At 42.3% G+C, this 21,775-nt stretch overlaps 1 protein-coding gene and 1 non-coding gene across 6 annotated transcripts in view; both read right to left on the minus strand.

Moving 5' to 3' along the window:
* Window positions 1-66: 66 nt before the first annotated feature.
* The window catches only part of atg7 (ATG7 autophagy related 7 homolog (S. cerevisiae)), a 45,559-nt gene continuing 23,850 nt past the window's right edge, over window positions 67-21,775 (minus strand). For all 5 annotated transcript variants that reach the window (XM_052076488.1, XM_052076490.1, XM_052076487.1 and 2 more), the window contains one exon: window positions 67-557. In XM_052076488.1, the coding sequence (XP_051932448.1) occupies window positions 525-557 (33 nt within the window). In that variant the 3' untranslated portion in view covers window positions 67-524. The remainder of the gene's footprint in view (window positions 558-21,775) is intronic.
* On the minus strand, window positions 13,115-13,233 carry LOC127608320 (5S ribosomal RNA). The gene has a single exon (XR_007964238.1). It is a non-coding gene; the product is annotated as a 5S ribosomal RNA (ribosomal RNA).

Raw genomic sequence — 21,775 nt, forward strand, 5'->3', positions numbered from 1 at the left:
TCTGATTGACTGTGTGCTGCTTTGTGAATGATGGTCCCTTTGAGCAAAGACACGTCAAGACATAAGTTCAAGTTTTGCTCCAATATTTAGTTCCATACACACCAATTAAACTGTTAGCATAATTAAATGACATCCAATGCAAGAGGATTTACAAATAGGGAGTAAGTACAGATATTTCAATAGTTGTTTTATCACACATAAAAACAATACCGTGATTGAGTAACACACACACCATTTGGTCGCTGACGACAACACATAATTTGTCACTGATGTATTTTGCAAAAAAAAAAAAGAGATAGGTGAACATTCAGTGTGTAAATATCAGTTTCACTCTCAAAACACCAGAAATGATACATTCAAGGTGAAACTATTTTTTTGTGGGGGAAGGGGTGTCGAGTTTGCAGAAACTTGTCGTAAGATGAGTGTTTTGGTCTTCCCGCCTCACAGGTCTTCCTTGGTGAGTGATTTGTGGCTCAAACAGACATGATGGCTGTGACATTCCAATCCACAGGATTATGGGTTCCTTAAATGCTCTCGTCATCGCTCATATCCCAAATCTGTTGAAAAAAACATCAAAAACAAATTACGAATCAAAATTTGGGACAAAGTCAGAAGGAATTTAACACCATATGTCATAAATTAAAAAAAACTCAAAAGTAATTAAAACTAAGTAACTGTGAAACAACAATCTATCTATCTATCTATCTATCTATAGTACTTTATTTTATTTTATTTTTTTAATGGCTGGTCGACCAGCATGACATGAGCTACAGTACTACCTCGGCTATCTTGAGTCTGACCCAAGTTATGCGAAGTAGCTGTGAAGAAATTTGGTTGACTTTTTTCTTGTTTTTTTTGGCTGCCAGTGTGCAGACTAGAAACAGTGTGAGTGCCTGTGACACCTACCGCAGCCATCTTAGGTCGGACGAAGACTTGATTTTTTTTTTTTTTTGCAGCCAACGCGCCAATGACAATGTTACTTTTCACTTCAGCTACAGCGATCCGGAAAGTATTTATCGTGCTTCACTTTTGACATATTTTGCTCTTTTCCGGCCTCAGTCTCAAACAGAATAATTGTTTAACCCCCCCACAAACAATACCATACATCCTGATTTATACAGCGCTTTCACAACAGCTGCAGAAACAAACAAAGAAAAAAACACATAACTGATCACACTTTTATGACTTTTTTGGGGCTAATTTTTGGGGGTCTGCTAGCGCACCAACTAAAAAGAAATGTGTTTTGAAACCCCAATAAAATGGAGGATCAGCTTGTGTTCTACTTCAGAGGGTTCCGCTGTAATTACAATCATGAATGAAGCCTTTATTATCAGGAAGTGGCATGAGCATGTGACGCGCACGCACGCACAGACACACACGCACACACATGCTCAAGCTCCTTGGCAGCACTCTGTCGGTAAACAAAAGTGGTCTTTTCGTGGCAGTAGATTCTTCACATTCCCACTCGGTAAGACGTAATTCGCATGCCTCTAACAGTGCCTGGAATGTTACACACACACCCGCGCACACATTTGACACATCCATGCTGCATTCCTTGGAAAGCGCTGCTTCAAACCTCACAGCTGAGCCGTGGATTCCAGTGCGAACCTCGGTGGGGGCTCGCGACTCAAGTTTGTCGTCATGCTGACGCGAAGGCCTCATTCCATGCATTTTATGATTGACATTTTCTTTACGATGTTCGTACAAAACGCACACATAACATAAAACTAATTAAAACCCATGTTTTAATTTGAACATTTTTACTGTGCGTATTTTAGGGTCTGTGTACATGCATATGCCTTTAATTAAGGGGCGGGGCCTGGCACGTTGTCATGTCGGCGAGCGCGTGCATGTGAGCTGTGGCTAACCGCAGCTTCAGCGTTAGTTTGTAAATTGTCGGGATGAAGGGCAATTACTGTACATAGCGTAGCATTTTGTGTATATAGATGCCTTTAAGAGGCGGAGCTTGAGGGAGAACATCAGGTGTTAAAGTCTGGTTGGCCCGATGTAGCTCCTTGTGAGTGTTCTCGTTTTAGGGTACATAAACCAACTCAATTATTTCTCAAAATCGCTCAGCCTGAATATGAAAAACTGGTAGTCAAGTCAAGTCAACAGTATTTATAGAGCACTTTCAAACAGCCATCGCTGCATGCAAAGTGCTGTACACGGAGCAATTTAACATGCACAATAAACAGTAAGACAAATCGGTAATAAAAGGTGATAGAAAGCACCAAACAGTAAAACCAAGAACAAATCTAAGTCATGCTGCGTCGAATGCCAAAGAATACAAGTGAGTTTTGTGGAGGGCTTTGAAGATGGGCAGCGAGGAGGCTTGCCGAATGTTCAGTGGGAGGTAGCAGACAAGAGTGACCCTCAAGACAACTTCATTGTGGGCCTCCAGCCGGAAGATGAGCCACTCGGACGCGGGGCATCATCGGGATGTGGTTTTGGTGTGCGTGGTTGGCTCTGCATTTGCCCTCACAGTGTGGAGAATGAGGACAAATTCATATCAAAGGACAACATTTGTGCTGGCCAGCCGGCATCAAAAGGACGGCGGGCAAAGAGCTCTTTGAAAGGCAGTGAGCCTCTCAGGACGCCCGCCAAGATGCACTCATCCATGTGTGTGTGTGTGTGTGTGTGTGTGTGTGTGTGTGCGTGTGTGCGTGTGTGCGTGTGTGCGTGTGTGTGCGAGCTGAACAAAATAAAAGACGGGGAAGGGGGTTTAGTGGGGGCGGGGGGCCGGTGGGGGGTGTCTTATGTAACATGAATAGGCACAGTAAAGTGAAGCCAACAAGTTGAGTGAGCCGGAATACGTTAACAAATGAGTGTGAAATCATTTGCAAAGTAAGATTTGTTTAACACTGAAATATTTTTGAATATATCAATATGAGCTTCTATGCCATACCTCGACTTTTGGGATTTTTCATTGATTCCGTTTTTTCCCCCCACAGGTGGAATTTGCGGTCAACTAACGAACAAATTAACGAGGGGAATAAATGTTGACCGAAATCTTCAAGTCAGAGACAAAGTTTCATTTGGCCACAGCCACACTCCTCAACTGCGTTTACAATCAAAGTGGTTCAGTAACTATCTTGTTTACTATGAATTGAATATTTTCTTGGAACCTCATTAGCTTCTCATACATATATCAGCCACAGCAATCACGTTCCAGCCCACTGCGGGCAAAGCAGGATGTGGACGTGAGACAGCATGGAGGGACAGGGTGCGTAAAACTGACAGGCCGTGATTGCCATGGTTGCCCGGCGAGATGTCCAAAAAAAACAACCGTACCAGCAGTCCCGGTGCATATTCGAGATCCGGTCAGCTGTAATCAAACAACTTGAATCCAACAAAACGGGAACGGAACATGGATGGGGTCCGTATTTCTGCAGTACTTGTCACATTTTTGCCATGTTTGTTTTGCGTTTTGCTATGTTTGGCCACAAATATCTGAAAAGGCCGTGAGAAAACTGCCATGAGGGGGAAAAAAATTGGCCAAAATGCCACTCGTTTTAACTACTGGTTGAGTACTTTTTGGGTAAGCTAACAACCTAACGAACACACTAGCTAGCTAAATAATAAATTAGCACTCATAAATTAGTTAGCCAGTGAATTTACAAGCAGGCCAACACATTAAAACCGCCTAGCATCTTGAATCTCATTCACAAGATACAAACAAATGTCATCTTATTCATGGAACATATTAAACTTGTAGTTTGAGTAGCACACCAGACGAGAAAGGCATATCAACTGGACAGACGAATATAGCGCGATCACACACTATGGCGCTCACTAAAAAGATATTGGCCATCTCTAAACGTGAATGTGGCTTATCGCTGCTCCCTGGCATAAAGTGAATACGTCTCCCTGCTAAAGCTGCTAATGTGTCTGTGTTTACCATCAGCTGTGCGGCTGCTGATATCCCAACACTCTTAATCCCGAGATGGGATCGGACACATGAGCCAATTAGCCGGAAGCTGCCATCATGACCGCTTGCGGCCAAATCGACACCGTTGACGGTTGTCCTCGACACAAATACGACGTCTGGAAACACTGTGTTAGTATCATTGTTATTTTCTTTTTTTGCCATTGTCTGTTTTAAAGAGTTCACTGCAGCTCGCACTTTCGAGTCAAGCATGAGTCTGCATGTGTTAACGCCACCGCGTACTCTTGCATTCTGAAACATGTTTGCGCCATGATGTCTCGCGGTCTCGTCTCAAGTATCGATTTGATTGCGCTCGACATTGAGCGTGAAATGTGACAACATTGTCGAATTGCATGAAACAATCAAGTTGAAGGGTTGGATCAATGCATAATTGCAGTTAAGGTTAAAGGTTAGTTGACGAGAATGTAGTTCTCATACACTCAGCTGTATAAATAAAGGATATCTTAATCTTGTTATTGATTTGTATTCAAAAAGCATAATACTTGACATTTTGTTGTTATTTGAATAATTTTGGCCTTGTCTGTTTTTGAAGACTTTTTCAGGGAAGGTTTGATTATTTTTCCAAATTAGCCTTTTAATCGCTTCATTTATTGATCTTAAAATATCACATCTAAAAATGATCAGATTTTACAGTACACAAAAAAATAATTTGACCAAATTCACCAAAATTGAGATTTTGTGCGGGTGATTTTTTTGGCATTTCAAGTCTTCAAATATTGATTTAACGCCTGGAATTAAGCACAAGTGGAAAGAGTACAGATTCAAGTGAATGGTGCAAAAGTAAAAAAGAAAAGATTTCTTTCTTCGATGAAACGGCACTATGTTAATCTACAAAGAGAAGCGAGAAATCCATTTCGATTTTTTTTTTTCCGATCTGGACTCGGGACCGACAGCAGCTGAGTCTGAGAGCACTGGCAGAGAATAGAACCGTTGACATCTGCATGAAAGGCAACCACCACAACACTTCCAGTGTTAGCACAACAAAAACCATCAGCAATGTTTACGGTAAGAAGCCTTAGCGTACATGCTGGTGGGCTCCCGGTGGGCGCTCGACTCTCCTACGCAACCGCCGATGGGCTCGTCCATTAAACACACATCTGCTTTACATATTAAAAGTGACACCAAAGCACAAAGTAGAGCTTTCATCATAGAGGCTGGCTCCATGTGAAATGCAATTAGTGGGCCACACACGCTGATGTGGTTTGCGCTGCCTACCAAGAAAGAAAGAGAAGGACTTTTATGTCTAATTTTTCTTTTTTTTTTCCTTTTTTGATGACGCAAAGCAAACAGAGATGACAGCTTCCTTCTCTGTTTAATTGACATAGTTGAAATGTTGCAGGCTAGAAAAAAAAACATATGAGGACAATGCGTATCGGTTTTGGAGAGAAGAACGCAGAATAGGCAGCAGTCTGACCCATGTCAAAGCTTTAATTAGCGGTGTGGAAATATGGAGAGGGCAACAATGGATTCTATTTTCAGGGCTCAATATTCTCTATGTGTTGTTTATGACTCTTTCTTGTGAGGGATTTATGGAGCCAGAACACTGCCATTTGAGTTTTGGATCTGCAAACTAATTTTGCTATTGTACCCAGATTATTTATGTACACGTATACCGGTGTGTGTGTGTGTATATATATATATCTATATATATATAGAGATATATATATATATATATATATACTAGCTGGTTCGCCGCCCTCTGGGCGGCTCATCAGCTAGTTCCTGCGGAAGGCTGGTAAGGTGGGCCTTCGGCCCACAAAAGTGTTGTTGCTTGGTTCAACTTTTTGTTCATCTTCATTGCTTATCGCGAAAATAAAGAGATGTTTAGCTCTACTAAATAACTAACAATTTCATTGCAATGCTTGTGGGTAGACAACATTTTTTCGCTAAGATGCCCGCGCGATCGTAGTGAGCCACTGCCTGAGCGGCGCAGTGGCGGCACGGTGAAGTAGGTACGTTTTGAAAAGGGACAGACGGAAGGACAGACCGCGTGCGGGACGACGCGCAATATATTATATATATATATATATATATATATATATATATATATATATATATATATATATATGGAAAGAGAGAGAGAGAGAGACACACACACACACACACAGAGTGGCCAAATTTGCCATGACACTCAAAATGATGCCGTTGATGACCTCATGCGACACCCTGAACACAACCACATTCCTGGGGAGTATGGCGGGAATCTGCAATGCGGTTGGAGACGGTTTAAAATGGGGCGAGACGGTCAAAGGTGGGTCGCCCTATGATGCGCATGACCCGCAGGTGTTAAGTGAAGTACAATGCAGCCTTATTTGGCAGGTGCTTTTAGCAGCACCATGTGATTGGGTTTGTTTTTCTCCCCAAGTCAAAGTGGGAAAGCGTGACTTCTCTCGGTGAACAGAACACCCCAGAAACTCAGCAATCTACAAAAATAGAAGTTCAGCAATGATGGTTTTGAAAATGCTAACAGCTTAACTTCAACAAAAAAACATTTGTTGATTATTCTCAGAACACTTTTTTTTTGGGCTGCGTTTGTTCGGACTGACTCACAGAGAGCCACATAAGCGTCTATTCCCGAAAGGAACACTTGTTCATTTCCGCCATCGATTGTTCCCGGCCTCGATAGACCTCTCACGGGGGGAATGCCGAAGGGAGTGCACGACCTCATCGCAGGGACAGGAAGAGGATGGGTGTGGAGAGAGGAAGAGGTGGGTCCAAAGAATATCATGACCACCGGGGTTAAACCTTTGGGTCATTCCGTGTCATTTCAGCCACTGCCTCCTACCTGATTATCTCAGAATGTCCTCTAAAAATTCCAGTCAAAAGACATTTTGACTTGATAATCGGAAAAAATCCTAAATATTTCTGTCAATATTTTTCTCATTAAAATTTATTCCAAAATTGGAATGTCAGGTGCGCGATCTTTTGTGGTGACGATCGACCACAGCCAATATTCACGAAGCAGTGGCCTCCGTCGCTAACGGTGCTGATTTCATCACCGGCCCTTTACAGTGAGTGGTATCGGAGTGTTTAAAAAAAAAAAAAGCGATTCAGAGTGAATGTACAGATGCAAAGTATCGGTGTTCTGAATTTTAAGCTCCCGTTTTCATGCTTAGTGTTGTACTGAGCCCAAGAATGTTGGGCTACAGCAGAGGTCTACTGGCTGTCGCGAATGTCACGTTACGCTTCTTTAGACAGAAAACTATAGGAGCTAGATTGAGCTGAAGAGTCACACACAAACACGTGACAGAGCTCTCTCCGAGAGTCCTGTACTTCTGCTTCCCTAAATCGAATTATGTTGGACTATGGCGGAGATCTGCAGGGATGCAGCTGTGCTTTCTTTAGACAGCGAGAAAATACCAAATTGTTCCGAATTGTTCATTGGTGTGACTGTGTCTGTGAATGACTATTTGCCTATCGGCGCTTTGTTGTCGATTAATCCAGACATCGGGAAAAATCTGGAAACTCTAATCAGGCTCCTTAACTGCTACAAAAGTGAGGGGGAAAAAAACCCCAACAACATTTCAATTTCCTCTCCCAGTTCCTCATTGAGTGGGGACTATATTAGCCGATGATTTGCAACACATCAACACATTAAAAGATGTTATCGTCAAGAGTTGCTGACGTGCTATCGGTGACACAAGAGCGTGAGTCGTGACGTTTGAGTGCACTTTTTTTTTTTACTTCCTTTTGCTGGGAACAGAGCTTGTAAGGCAGTCCCAGCAAAGTCACGTAGACCCATCAAAAACACCCCTCCCTCGTGTTTTCATAAACTGGGGTTAATCCAACAAAGCACCTGCACACACAGCCCAAATCTCCATGCTGGACCTCGTCATCACAGAGCAAAGAGGGAAAAAAAGTGTTCATCTAACTTTCTGCGCATTCGCTCTTCATGTCTATTTTGTACCTTGAGTCCTGCCCCTACTCCCCACCTTGGCTTGTCTCTCGAGAGTTATAAAGGCCAGCTACAACAACAAACCGAGTGGCTCTCGGCCGGGTGTGGGGGCCTGTGGAGCAACAGCTGAGTCCTGTTGTTTCTCCTGGGTCTCCGACAGACAGCTACCCACAAGGACCCTCATTTTTTTCTTTTTTTTTCCTCAGCGACACTTTCCCTGAAATGTTTTGCTCTCTCAGGGGCCACATGATGGCTTTGCTCTTAGATGACCTGACTTCAATGTTGATTTTTTTTTCTCTCCTTTTTTTGTTGTTGTCCCTGACCGTACACATTGTGACAAGAAGAAACAAGACTGTGACACATTGAGCATAAAATAAAGGCCGATGTTACAAATTTGAAACAGCTTGTCAATATTCCGCTGTTATTTTGTTGACTTCTACGCTTTGGTAGACAACTCTACTGTCACACGCTTTGTCATGCTCACACTCTGTGCTTCATTGCCGATTAAATCGGGTGATTATGGCCAAAATAATCGGCCAGATGTACTCTAACCATTTACAGCAGTCTTACCCATGGAACACTGGCTTCATTGTTTTTCATACATAAATCTATACCATCACCGTGTATCCTTAAATTTGGAAAATTACATCTGTTGATAAGCACCTGTCAGTGAAAACAAATCAATCTTAATTTTTACAAGCAATGCAAGTTGTGGAAGAAATTGATCTGGATGGCACTATTTTACACACAACCACAGTTTGTAAAAATAAATAAATAAATACATAAATAAATATAAAAATAAATAAAACCAAAGTGTAACGTATACCTAAGATACAATTATGTTAAATATAATGCATTCAACTATTGGTAATGTCCTTATCAGTCGATATATTGCACCACACAATGCATTCTGGGAACTGAAGAGTAAATTTATTTTATTTAATAATAATAATAATAATACATGTGCCCTGCGATTGGCAGGCAACCGATTCAGGGTGTCCCCCGCCTACTGCCCGGAGTCAGCTGGGATAGGCTCCAGCATCCCCCGCGACTCTAGTGAGGATCAAGCGGTTAGGAAGATGAATGAATGAATGAATAATAATACATTTTATTTATAAGTGCCTTTCAAGACACCCAAGGACACTTTACAATAACAAAAAGCATATATTTACAGTTGACCCCCGATATTCATGAGGAATAGAGACCAGGCCGGCCCGCGAATAGCAAAAACCCTTGATCTAATTGAGACCTATTTAGATGCCTCGGGGGGGAAAACATATTTATCCATTCTAAAAAATAATAATGCTGATTAATCAGTACAGTGTATTTTTTCATCTCGATTGGGGCCTACTTTCAACACTGCACTCGCTCAGTGTGAAAGGTTGCGTCGCAGCACGGAATGACGGCAGCGCCCCGGTTGCCAGCATGGCCATATTTCGAACTGCTGACAAATTCGTGCCAGGAAGTAAAAATGGAGACCTTTTCAACTGGTATCGAGAAGTAGTACCTCAAAGATGTAGCTTTCATTTTTACAAAAGAAAGCCCTGAGTTTTCTCTTTTTAAGGAGGAGGAGGATGAGACAAGCAGCGATAAAACACAAGGGCATGGTGCAGTCTTTCCTAATGGCTCGGTGGGGATTATTAATCGTGTACGTGAGCTACAGTTCCGCCAAGACCGCTTCAAGGTACAGTATATTTCGGGTTGAGCGGCAAGCAATGTCTTCTCAAACTGTATGTCATCTCTAATTTGTCCCAAAAGCTCAGCAGACCAAATCACCACATTTATTAAGGCGGTCTCCACAGTCCGCATTCCATTACATGTAATTAAGTCCACCAAAATATCGCAAAATTCTCAAACAGATCATTCGAGGCACCTTGTAGTCGCGGCAGAAGTCCTCTTTCCGCGCTGTCCAGCAAAGCTTGATTCCGTGGTGATCACCGGTCACCAAATACACAATGAATAGGCAGGCCGACAGCATGCTGCACTGTGTTAAGTGCAGTGCGAAAAGGGCGCTAGAATACTGCAAGGAAACACAGGCCCAAATAAGTTTAGTCAAACTTCTCAAAGAGGCTTATGGAGACGGCACAAATGTTTCTAACCAGTTGCGTCACAGCCGCGTGTTACACAAAAGCCCAGAAGAGAGGCCACAAGAGCGACAAAAATCGACAACATGCAGCAGAATAGCTGAAAGATTCTTGTGCAACACGGTGACATCGACAATTGGCATTCAGACAAGTCTATGACTGCCACGGTCTTGTTTCTTTATTGTCACACCTCGTAATCTGCCTAGTTCCCATGTCCCTCTTCCTGTCCCCCTATCAAAGACCCCCAACTCCTCCGGTAACTTTTCTGACACACTTCCTGCACACTTGAAGGTTATCAACACATTTTCTGAGTCACATTCGCCAACATCACAATTTTCACAACCTAGCTGGAAACTAAATATTTACCTCCCAAGAGTTTTTATCTTGATCTGTGACCAGGATTGCACAAAAACTAACAACAGAGTTTGAGGTACTTCACAATCTTATTGACAGTGCTTTGACAGAATTGATTAGTTTCACTCCCATATGTTTTTGCAGGGGCAGAGTTGGAATCAGCACAAAATATTAATCTAGAAAAGTTACTTGCATATCTCTGATGAAAAAAATGGAGCAAAAAAAAAGGTTCACCAGTGTGATTGACTTTCGTTAAAAGACTTTAGGCCTCAAGAGCTTCTATTGTTCTACAGCTGTGGTCCGCAACCCCCGGGCCGCGGGCCGGTACCCGTCTGTGGGTCCTTTGGTACCGTGCCGCACAGAACGAATAAATAACTTCCGTTTTATTTATTTCAGAATCTGAAAGATGTTTTATTTTGAAAACTTACCGGATTGTCGGTTACATCCGTCTACAGTAGTGTGTCAAAGTCAAGGCCCGGGGGCCAGATCAGACCCGCCACATCATTTTATGTGGCCCGCGGGAGCAAATCATGTGTGTAAACTTTCATGATCCTTGCTGAAATCTAAAATGTCAAATTGTCATGGGCAAGAAATTATGTTGAGATTTTACATCGGCCCTCCGAGGAAAGCCGTGACTCTCAAGTGGCCCGCGAAAAAAAAAAGAGAAACGTTTTCGACATACTGTAGACCCCTGGTCTACGTTGTGTCACTCTTGACGCAGGTCAAGGCGCGCTTCTCGGTCACGTTATTGCTAAAATGAAACCCAGGAGCTAGCAAAATGAGTAAAAAAAAAAAAAAAGAACATGTTCGGAAAGTTTTTGGGGGAAGGGGAAAAGGCCCAGATAGGAGACGTTAAAGCAAAAGAAGGCTACATTTAATAGACACTATGAGGCGCCCGACTTAAAATATGGATATATCTCAACGGGAGATTCCCACACATCTGCATATGTGGCGATGGTGAGTCGTTATTTTCATTAACTTTGTATTCACGCTGTATCGTATTTTGAAGGCACATTTAAACATTACCATAGTGACCAGAGAGCATTGCGCCCAGGTAGGACATTCCTCGTGTCATGATTCGTGTTTATTATTAAGTTGAGAAAATATTGCAGTTTTCATGCGGGTCATATCATATTATTTTGTTGTATTTGCCCGCCACGCCTTAAAGGCCGGTCCCTGAAAATATTGTTTGTTCTACAGTATATCTTAGTGACCAAATGTAACCATATTTCTGCAAAACAGTGGCCAAATGAGCCCTTACTCAACTGCTGATAGAGGGGCGGCGTCACACATGACGTATCTAACCAAACCTTACGAAAGATTGCTAGCTTAACACAAACAGACAATAAGGTGTGAAATTCTGTCTTGATTGGTGAACCTTGGTAGACATCTACCCTTTATTGAATATAATTTTCAATGGTGATGTTAAAGACCAGACGAGCTTGAGGCCTCCCTGTTCTGCTGTGGTTGGGTAATATTAGTATATGTGCAGCGAGTCAGATGGCAATAACAACTTCAAGGGTCGGCGTGTGTGCAAGTGTTGCCAGTTGAGACCTGCCCCATGTTTAATTAGAGACGTGACCCAAAAGCCAAATGATGTGTGGTCCAATGAGCAATGCCTAGAAGGACACCCCCATGAAAAAACAAACAAAAACACAACAAAACAAAAAACATACATGCACGTACAGACAAACACACAAACATACAACAAAACCTCAAATGATGAAATCCTGAGAGCCGTTCCATCAGCGGGTGTTCTAAAAATCTCAAGGCCTAGAAGAGAACCATACACACACTGTTCCAAAGTTCCTGTTTAACCACGGAAGATGAAGAGCAAACAAGCAGCTGGCTTTCCACGACAAAAGACTCTTTGTGCAACCATTTTGGGACCAATCAAACATAATTTGGGATTGCTTAGGAAGACACACATAAGTAATCCTTCAATGGGACTTCAACGAACACTCACCACCTGAGGATTGCGGTTCACGGTGCAAAGAGATGAAGGAAAGTCCTTAAAATATGGGCTGAAGAGCCCAAGTTTGCTCACAAAAGAACCGAGTTGGATATAGTATGTTGCGCTCAAACTCATCAATATTGCCTATGAGGCATGTCTGGCTACTCAGAACAAAAATTGTTACTTGCTACGCTTTTTGGCTTCTCAGATGTCTCGTAAATACTTGTCAAGGTGGCCAGAAGAGTCAATCGAGTAGGTGATAATTACAGGCTGTCAAAGTGTTACTTATGAGATGGAGCATTTGTCTGGTTCAAAAGTCATGGCTGAAATATTTTTCATGACTGTAACGACTGTATTGTCATCTATATGTGTTGCTGCACCATTTGTGTTCCTGAAAACATTACAACAGTGCCACATTGTGTGTTGTATTTGTTAGGCCTTCTATGGCATTTCTATTATATGTTAGTATGAAGTTAGTAGATTTGAAAGCAAAGTTGTGTGGTTGTTTTAAAACATCCATCCATCCAGTTTCTGGACCGCTTAATCCTCACTAGGGTCGCGGGGGGTGCTGGAGCCTATCCCAGCCGTCTTCGGGCAGTAGGCGGGGGACACCCTGGATCAGTTGCCAGCCAATCGCAGGGCACACAGAGACGAACAACCATCCACGCTCACATTCACACCTAGGGACAATTTAGAGCGTCCAATCAGCCTACCATGCATGTTTTTGGAATGTGGGAGGAAACCGGAGCACCCGGAGAAAACCCACGCAGGCCCGGGGAGAACATGCAAACTCCACACAGGGAGGCCGGAGCTGGAATCGAACCCGGTACCTCTGCACTGTGAAGTCGACGTGCTAACCACTGGACTACCGGGCCGCCCAAAGCTTACAGCACCTGGTATTCCCAGGCGGTCTCCCATCCAAGTACTAACCAGGCCCGACCCTGCTTAGCTTCCGAGATCGGACGAGATCGGGCGTTCTCAGGGTAGTATGGCCTTAAGCTGTTTTAAAACACAGAATGTCAAATTCTTTGGTTTGGAAATAAACTTTGAGTGTCAAACAGCATGAAGCCTCTGTATTTGATGCTTTGTTCATGATGCCAACTTGCCATCACACAGTGCTCATATTTCAAGTTTTTGCCCGCAAGTAAAAACATAAATATCAACTGAACTATGGCGGCATCTAAAAAAAAAGTAGGAAGCTGGGTCACTTGTACCTCAAGGTATCGCATTGTTTTGCTATCATTTTTTCTTGGGGGGGGGGGGGGGTGAAAACAAACAACTTCTGCTCAGTTCTGCTTCAATTGTTCCTATTTTCTCATTTGAAACATGCCACCTCTTATTCTTCAAAGTTTGTTTGAAAGCGCTAGAAACTTCATGCCAAATGATAATTAATGTGATGGTCTTTTTTTTTGAGATAGTGTCGGTCAAGGAAATTATGCCCAAGATGTGTATCTCCTTGTCTCTATGTCTCTATGTTTGGATCTGTGTGTGTGTGTGTGTGTGTGTGTGTGTGTGTTCTTCATTGTCGATTTCCTATGGCTCGATGCTATCGCTATCCTCCATGTGCTGGACAGAACAGTGCCGGAGGAAAGAGATTAAGAGTTGGCATTATGGCCACTGTGTGTGTGTGTGTGTGTGTGTGTGTGTGTGTGTGTGTGTGTGTGTAAGATCTCCAAGAGCTGGGGAAAGTGTCAGGCATCCACTACATACAACCAATGTTTTCCCATCACTTCTCAGTTCTTACCCTGAAGCCGACTCCAAACCTATTCTTGCTTTCATATTGGAACCTAACACAATACAACACAACAAACTCAACTTTTCTGCACTCAGCTGATCACCCTCCCCCAAACAAAAAAAAAAAACACAATCGAAAGAGAAACAGAACACAGGCTGTTCTTCACATGCTGATGACATTTACGTAGTTCTGGAGGCATCAAATATATATATTTTTTTCATTTCTGGAGAGGAGTACAGGAAGACGTTTGCATTACTTTGACCGCTGTGGCATTCCACATCAATGTCCAAGCTATTCAGTTTTATTTTGCAAAGGCCTTTGATTGCATTGATTAGTTGGATATCTGCGTACTGTCCAGATGTACTGTATCAATTTGGAAGAATGACAGTAAATTTTGTTACAGTTGACTACGTAAGATTTTGCATGATTTATCAGCTGCAAACAATTGTTACATACTGTATATACACACACAGGGATAGAAATTAGGCCTCGTGGTGCATCTGCATTTAGCGGGTCTTTCTGAATGGCTTTCTGTCCGTGACTTCAGCCAGCTGCCAAGCCAGAAGAAGACATCTCACTGGGCTTACTGGCGCCAGTGAGCGGGAGCCATGTATAGGATGCATAGTTTCCTTGTGCGTGTGGCGAGGGAAAAGAAGGCTTTAAGGGTCCTATTTATGAAAATATCTCCCCTATGATTGACGATTGGTAATTCGGGATGAGTCCATTTTGGTGAGGCACAGCTGCTGTGGGTGCCAATGCGTCCCCGCTGCCCTCCACCCGCACCCCTTCATGACACGAACCCCATGGATGGATTTCTTAATAATAGACGGTACGGTCATAAAGTTAGCTAAAAACGTCTTCGTCTTCTCGCCTAATGGTTATAACATCACTGTCCAATTTATTCAAATTAACTTATCAGGATAAATTTGGGGGTGGTGATCCATTGCTGTCACACAAAAACTCATGAATGTGTCGCAAAAGCGGTGTTGTACTGACATGTCAACAAGCCAGAAAGTTTTTTGAAAAAAAGTTGAGAAAACACCATGAGAGAGGTGGTGAGGGGTTACCCTTCCACAAAACGCATACTGATAAACCAAGCCACGGAATTCAACAGCTCATTTTATGATATGAAACTGTTTCAAAGCTTCTTTGGAGAAAAAATAATAGAAAAAAAAGTAATATCACTTTCAGTTGTTTTTTTTCTAAAAACAAAGGGGAAACAAAATCTTTAAAAAATATATGAATAATAATAATCATATTTAGTGCTGGTATTTTATTTTAAGGCCATAATCGCCCGACTCAATTCTGACAAAAACTGTTCGTTTGCAATTTTGTATCATCCTTCAATCTAGTAGATTTTGTTGTAAGTTTCTATTTTCAATATCAGGAAATTTCAACCAAACCAAATATGGAGGACAAATTTGTCTTGGTCTTTCGTTGCTGCAAATAATCACATTTCCCGCAAAATGACCACTTCAAATTAAAATGTCATACGTCACATGTTTTTGCCAGGCAGACTCTGTGTGAGAACTGGCGTGCGAAATGTAACATGTAATATTGGGAAATGAAACTGGCTGCAGCAGATGGATTTTTGAAAAATGACAGAGGGATGCATACTCTTATTGGACACGGCCGATAATAACCATCGGATGGCTTCGGCCTCCAAATAGCTCAGCGAGGCCCAAATTGTTTGCATTGCATACCTCGACAGGGACTGACCAGGGACTCTGAGGAATGATGATGTCATTGCTTACCTAAGCTCTGACGCAGAATGCGTGCTAGTTACGTCTCATATTCTGGTTAAAAATAAAATCAATGGAAGGAATTATTTTGGTTTGATTGTATGCTGTGCTAAATGAATGTACAGTAATTACTAACCAGTTTAGAAGATAATTGATCTAGACATATATTCCACATCAAGTCTATCAAGGAAATTTAGTCCGATGTCCAATGTTCGCTAACACCTCAGTAATTATTACCAATATTCATAATCAAGTCGATGATTCAGTGTTGCCATGACAATGGCAACTGCTATTCTCCAAAATAAACAAGCCAATCTTCTATCTGAGTGATTGCGAAGCAGTTACATTAAAGCCATACTACTTTGCATTGCTTTACAGATGACAGAATCGTTAACATCCTATCAACAGTATCCATCCATCCATCCATTTTCCGATCCGTTTATCCTCACAATGGTCATGGGGGGTGCTGGAGCCAATGCCTGCTGTCTTGGGGCAGTCCGCGGGGGACAACCTAACCGGTTGCCAGCCAATTGCAGAGCACAGAGACGAACAACCATCAACACTCACATGAGAGACAATTTTGTGTTCAATCAGCCTGCCATGCATGTTTTTGGAATGTGTGAGGAAACCAAAGTAGACCGGAGAAAACCCACGCAGGCCCGGGGAGAAGATGCCAACTCCACACAGGGAGGCTGGAGCTGGAATTGAACCCGGTACTTCTGCACAGTGAGGTCAACGTGCCAACCCACCGGGCCGCCCCAATCGAAAGTATGCACCTCTAAAAGTGTTCTAATCTCTTCTAAATCTAAAAGCCAAAAACACAGAATTGGAATTCAAAAAGTTTCTTAGAACATTACAAAATCTTGTATGACAACAAGAAAACAGGATGCCGTGATGTTTTTCTTCTCATCATGGAATAGTTAAAATGTGAAAAAGATTTCGGCGACAAACTATTCCGTATTACTGGGAGGCTTGTTGTAACTCAATGCAGCAGCCACCCAGGAAGAAGAGGCATATCATTACACTCCACAATGGCCTCCATTGTGTGCTGCAAATGCTCAGCAGTTGAAGGATCGAGCAACGGGAGTTTAACTCAAGATAAAAATACAATCCTGGAAGGACAGCAAACTTCCAGCAGGTTAGCGAAGCAGGTTATAAGTCGAGTGCTGACTGACATAATGCTGCTGAATTTAGTGCGTGGGATGACGGAGGAGATTGACACCCCCACACTCCCTATGTATAGTTCTGAAAGCAGAATCCATGTGAAGAAAGGAAGCATGGTAGGTGAAATATGTCTGTGCATAGCAGACAAGCATTCTTTGCGAGTATTTATTAATAGCTTGGCGGGTAGGGCATTGTTTGCATACGCGCACCACACCAAAAATACACACATGCCTAGAAGCGACGATACAGTATGACAATGGCATGCATGCTACACTTTTCAGTAATATACAGAAATACAAAAGTGTGTCAAACATAGAGATAAAGTTCAAGTTGCTAAAAATTATCTATGAATAATTAAACGTGGTTAAAGAGAGCCGGCACGGTGACCGACTGGTTAGCATGTCTGCCCCACAGTACAGACATCCAAGGTTCGAATCTGGCCACACATCCAGGGTTCAAATCTGGCCACGGCCTTCCTGTGGAGTTTGCATGTTGTCCCCGTGCCTGTGTGGGTTTTCTCCGGATATTCAGGTGTGAGTGTGAGCGCGGATGGATGGTTGTCTATGTATGCCCTGCGATTGGCTGGCAGCCATTTCAGGGTGTACGCCGCCCCACTGCCCGAAGACTGCTTGGGTAGTCTCCAGCAGTCTCGTGTCTCTTGTGAGGATAAGCAGATCAGATAATGGATGGATAAACGGGTGGTTTCACAGTACATTGAAAAACATCGAAAATCAGTACACGGTTCGGTTCACATTAAAACCAAATGCAAAAAGCCCCAGTTTTTATCTAGTTTATTCCAAAATAAATCCTAATAAATCAATCTGCTAGCGCTAAATTCTCAAAAAAACAAACAAAAAAAAAACAATGTGCTTCCCTGCAAAATAACGTATACATAAAAATAAAAACAAATACTGCCGCAACCTGTCGCCGGCTATGTTTCGGTGCATGACGGCCTGTCAATGACAACTATTCAACGTAGGACGGCCGCACTGTCGATGAATATTTTTCGGCAAGTGACAGCTACCGTCGCCGACTATTCCCGGCCCGAATTCTGTTCCCGGCATGTCCCTGAATACCGGCAGTCATAAACCTTTTTTTGTGAGCTGTCAATTACTAGCATTTTTTATTTATTTAAGCTTGGTCGCTGTAGATTACTGTAATGTTCACTTTTGAGAGTAGTAGTTTGCACTGCATCATACTGAGACCTGTTTCTAATACTGTGGTTAGCATTGAGCTATACAAGCGAGTCAGGACCATCCAAGGACAAAATCTGAAATTCAAAACTAAGAACTAGTGTGCATGTGTGTGTGTCGGCTGCTAATGAAAAGGCAGCCCTAATGTGTTTTCCCCATCTGGTAATAATTGCTGCATGTAGCAACCGTAGCCGTGTTTGGATAAAGCTCTGACATACATGGGGGCCCTCTGACGCCGCTGTGTGTGTGTGTGTTTATGTGGGCTGAAGAGACAGGAAGAGAAGAGCCTTTGAGCGTCGACGGCCAACAAAACTAAATCAACTTTATCGTCAGCAGTTGTGTTTTGACGTTGGGGAGCTGTGACCGGAGTGAGTGTAGGTGGGCCCGGTGTCCTGCTGATGCTCCTCCTCTGAGGGGGCATTTGCAAATGACTCAAGTTGATGATTTAGTGGCACAGTGTTATCAAGCAAGTACACACAAACACACATCTGGTGATTACCTTGGATATCTTGTGATGAGAAAGTGACGCAGGAAGTGATGCAACTTTCATCGAAGCAGACTTAATAGCCAAAAAATGTTGTTACATAACTGTACCAGGGGACTTGGGGGGGGGGGGGGGATTATACACAATTATAGGAAAACAGAACAATTAATTGCACTTTTCTTTTCGGCGCTTTAAGCGACACAGAATTTTCCTCCGCCTCTCGTCTCCTAAGTGCTGGCAGACCAGGGAACACTGCTGTTCAATGAGCATGGAGAGATGTCAAGTTTATTTTTAAAAAGCTACCTGAGAGAAACTTGGAAAAGAGCAAATTTGTGAGAAATCTAAAAATGTATTGCAAAAGTTGACATTCGAATTAAATTTATCGTCCGCTGTTGCTGTACAAGCAAGCCGAGTTTGTCTTTGTACCTGAATGAGTAACACAAATCTGGTGATAAGTGATCTCTTACAGTAAAAGAAGAGTTAAGGCTGGATTTATTTTGATTTGATTAAAATAGGATAATTTGTGATCAATGACTTAAAGGACTCTCATCACTACGAAACACAATACCTTTCCCTTCATGCTCTGGTGTGCCCTCTACAGCTGCCAAGTGAAAGTAACGTTCTCATCGGTAAAAGTGAAAGCTCAATACACTAAATGAAATGACGAAACATGTAAAGAAATTAATAAAATGTCTGAAAAGTAACCGCTGCACTATAGTTGGTCCACTGTAACCATGACGATAACAAAAATTCTGGTCTCTCGCTCTCTCTTCTTTTTTTTTAATGGGCATGGAAAAATATGTATTTGAGCCCAGTGAGGGAAATACAGGTACCGCAAAAATAAACTTGACTTGAAAAAACTCACAGCACACGACAGAAAAAAAATGTCACAAAAAAGCTTGTTTATGTAACTTCTACCGTAAAATGGAAAAACATTATTTTTGTTCTATCATTATACGGCGCTGGCATAAAAAGTTGAACAAAATTAGTGAAATTCAAGTGGCAAGGCACAGTAGTTGGGAATCACGAGGATAGCTAACTGATAAATCGAAAGCTAAATAAATTGAATTTAAAAAATGCACATTCAGGCGAGTATTGTTCACATCTGTAAACCGTCTCATTTGAAGAAATGATGACTGCATTCAAAAGGGGGCTAGCGCAAATTCATGTCAGCAGACAAAACGGAGTAACAAAGTAAGACAGTCTTCTCAGAGATCAACCGTTTGGTCTTGTGACTTACTGGCAGGGCCACTCTGCAAGTGGGGGATGCAGAAAAAAAGGATCTTTGTATTGTGAGGGTCCTCTTGTTTGGAATAGCCACACACATACAGACAGAGAGATTTATGGACAACAAAACAAATCAAAACAAAACGGCAGTTTACTGGAAATGACCAAAACAATGGACTATAGAACATGGAGGACTCATCTTCCTGATGACGAGGGAAAGTGACTCATACCCAAGGAGATATGAAGCCATAAAGAAATAAATAAAATACAAAGAATATACATAAAGTGTAATTCCATTTTTTAGATGGAGGAACAAAGCTAAACAACAAAGCTAAACATAAGTATTTGCGCCCTTAAACCTGTATTCCTTTAGAGTTACAATTGGCCTTTTTTTTCTCTTAACGCCTTTTACGCGACCATAGTTGCTGACATTAGATCATGTGCTTAGCGGTCCAAAGAAATGCAGATTCGCCATTCACAGCACAGCACAGAAAATATCTAACTGTAACTGTCAAAAAAACAGCAGGCACAACTTCTGCTCTAAAGAAAGCAATGTATGTATATTATTCATTTTTTAAAAATGCTATTGCTAAGCTAGCTCGTTCATAGAAATGCTATTACCCCGATATGCTAACGACAACTCTCGCTTGAGGTATATTGTGCTTTGCCTTTTTTTCCCAGTATTGTGGCAGTCATTAGCCTTTTGGCATGTGGCATTTGTTTCATTACTTGGGTATTTTTGGGTGTTGTGGTAAACCACTTTGAGCTTGATTGTATAACCGGACGCCCGTTTTGTTGCTGATTTACGAATGACGGGAACCTGATGGACTAAGCACTGAGGGAGGTGGGTTTTTGTCCGTCATTATTTACCGTGTCAATTACCGACCGACATCTCAGACTGCCACTGACGGATGCCCGTTTTGCTGACGACAGAGAAACAACAAACCCATTCCGTGTTTGTTCACGGGGATGAATACAAGCAGGGTTGCTTCCTATGCCTATAAATGGAATGCTTTGCACTTCCTGTACAGGAGATTTTGGTATGCACCAAAGAGCTGTCATACACCAAAGAACCAAGAAGGAGGAGAAGCAAAAGAAGACCACAACAACTGACAAAATCATGAACCGGCAAAATTTACTGACGGAAGCAATAGCGAATGACAAAAAGTTGTAAATTGTCCACCTCTGCTCTTTAAATTTAAAGACCACTTTTGTTCACATCCGACTGCTTCAATGTCAGTCCCTTTTCTCTGTTGCAAAAACACAAAAAGGCTTGTAATATGAGCTAAGGCAGCAGAAGCTTGAAGAGCATGACGGTCGCAAGGGGAAATCGAGGAAAGCGCGCAAGATATAAAAGTCAGCGTACTGGCTTTAATAGGCAGTTACTGCCGAGCGGTGCGATCCAACAATAGCAAGGCTGTGACTATAAATCAAACCATGAACTCAAAGACCAAATCCAATTTGGACAGCGTCACTTTTTTTTCAAAAACCTGAATGATGCAACAAGTTTTGAAAAAGTACGCACCTAACTGGCCAGACGGCCGATTCACAGCACACATTTTCCATCCTACTGAGAGCTTCTAACCTAATCTCGAGGGTGCTGCTTTCACAAAGGCGCCATTCACACACTCTCACACACACATACACGAGCGCTCAGTCTAAACTTTAACCAAACTTGAACTCCCCCAAAAACCCTGCAGTGACCGCATGAAAAGCACTTCTCAGGTTACGATTCGCCCGAAATAGGCCCTAAGTGCATATTACAGCCCTCTGGTGACGTACATTAGTGTTTAGAAAAGTTACTCACACTCGCTACCATCTTTAGGAAAATAAGAGCACATACTAAGAACTTTTTTAAAATACAAATGAGCCACGCAGGGAACGTTACTATATTCATTTGGATTCCTACACAATTTTTGTCCCCAGAGGAAATAATGTGCAAATAATCTGAAACTGTGGCCAGGAGAAAACATTCACTCATTAATGTAGGTGAAGGC

The sequence above is a fragment of the Hippocampus zosterae genome, chromosome 9 (genome assembly GCF_025434085.1).
Source record: "Hippocampus zosterae strain Florida chromosome 9, ASM2543408v3, whole genome shotgun sequence".
NCBI lineage: Eukaryota > Metazoa > Chordata > Actinopteri > Syngnathiformes > Syngnathidae > Hippocampus > Hippocampus zosterae.